The sequence below is a fragment of the Sphaeroforma arctica genome (genome assembly GCF_001186125.1).
Source record: "Sphaeroforma arctica JP610 unplaced genomic scaffold supercont1.4662, whole genome shotgun sequence".
Lineage (NCBI taxonomy): Eukaryota > Ichthyosporea > Ichthyophonida > Sphaeroforma > Sphaeroforma arctica.
Window position 1 is genome coordinate 1 of NW_014035896.1, and position 883 is coordinate 883.

General features: G+C 55.8%; 1 protein-coding gene across 1 annotated transcript; it reads right to left on the bottom strand.

Moving 5' to 3' along the window:
- Window positions 1-33: 33 nt before the first annotated feature.
- Window positions 34-615, bottom strand: SARC_14464 (hypothetical protein; the record flags this gene model as incomplete). Its single annotated transcript, XM_014291400.1, has 1 exon — window positions 34-615. A coding segment is annotated over one exon (582 nt), but the record flags the coding sequence as incomplete, so codon positions are not given.
- Window positions 616-883: the final 268 nt, after the last annotated feature.

Here is an 883-nt window from a genome sequence, read left to right on the forward strand (position 1 = left end):
AATACATGTGACTAGAATGGATCATCCGGCAACCTAACTCACCTGGAGCGACCTTGTCCGTCTGTGTGAGCACCACCATCACAATCTGCAGAAGGTCTGTGACTATCTCCAGATCCTCGCGTGCTCTCAATTCTCCCGTCCTGTCGTCTCGAGGCCTCGCAAACTTAGGCAAGAGTATAAGCACCGCTTGACCCTGTCTCACCAGCGCGCTGGTCGTCTGTGGCATTTTCTCCTGCGCTCGTGCGGCGATATTGGCTATCAAGGCCCGCATGACTTTCACCATACCCAGTCTCTCACTCTCGGCCGCACGCTCTACGCTCCCATACACACACTCCCTGGTAGTATCCGTGTCGTCCCGTGCACAAGCACCTGCGGTATCCCCACGCCGCCGTGTGTGCACGGTGTACTTATCCAGGCCACACACATACGCGAGTGTCCTGAGACGCACGTCTTGGTCTTTGCTGACCGTTGGTGCCTTGCCAGGTATCAGTATGTGGGTGAGAGGCTCGCCTCGCTCACCCTTCGCAACCAACGGGCCGTACGCACACATGCGGACAGTCAGTGGGAGATAGTGCGCGTGTACCCGGGCGGCGTGGTGTGGGGGTGTGTCGGGTGCTGCGGGTGACAGGGGGGACGGATACACGGGCACGGTACAATGAGTTCTGGGAGTGCCGTTGGGTGGGCTGAGGATATGCAGCTGGCTATAGGCGAGGCTTACGTAGGACCAGACTGTGAGTATACATGCGCACGCGAACCTCTGTTATGCTAAAGTAAGTCTTATAAACCAAGTTTAAGACTACGAAACCCGAGAACCTCTGTTATGCTAAAGTAAGTCTTATAAACTAAGTTTAAGACTGCGGGACCCCGAAGGGACACCTTATGG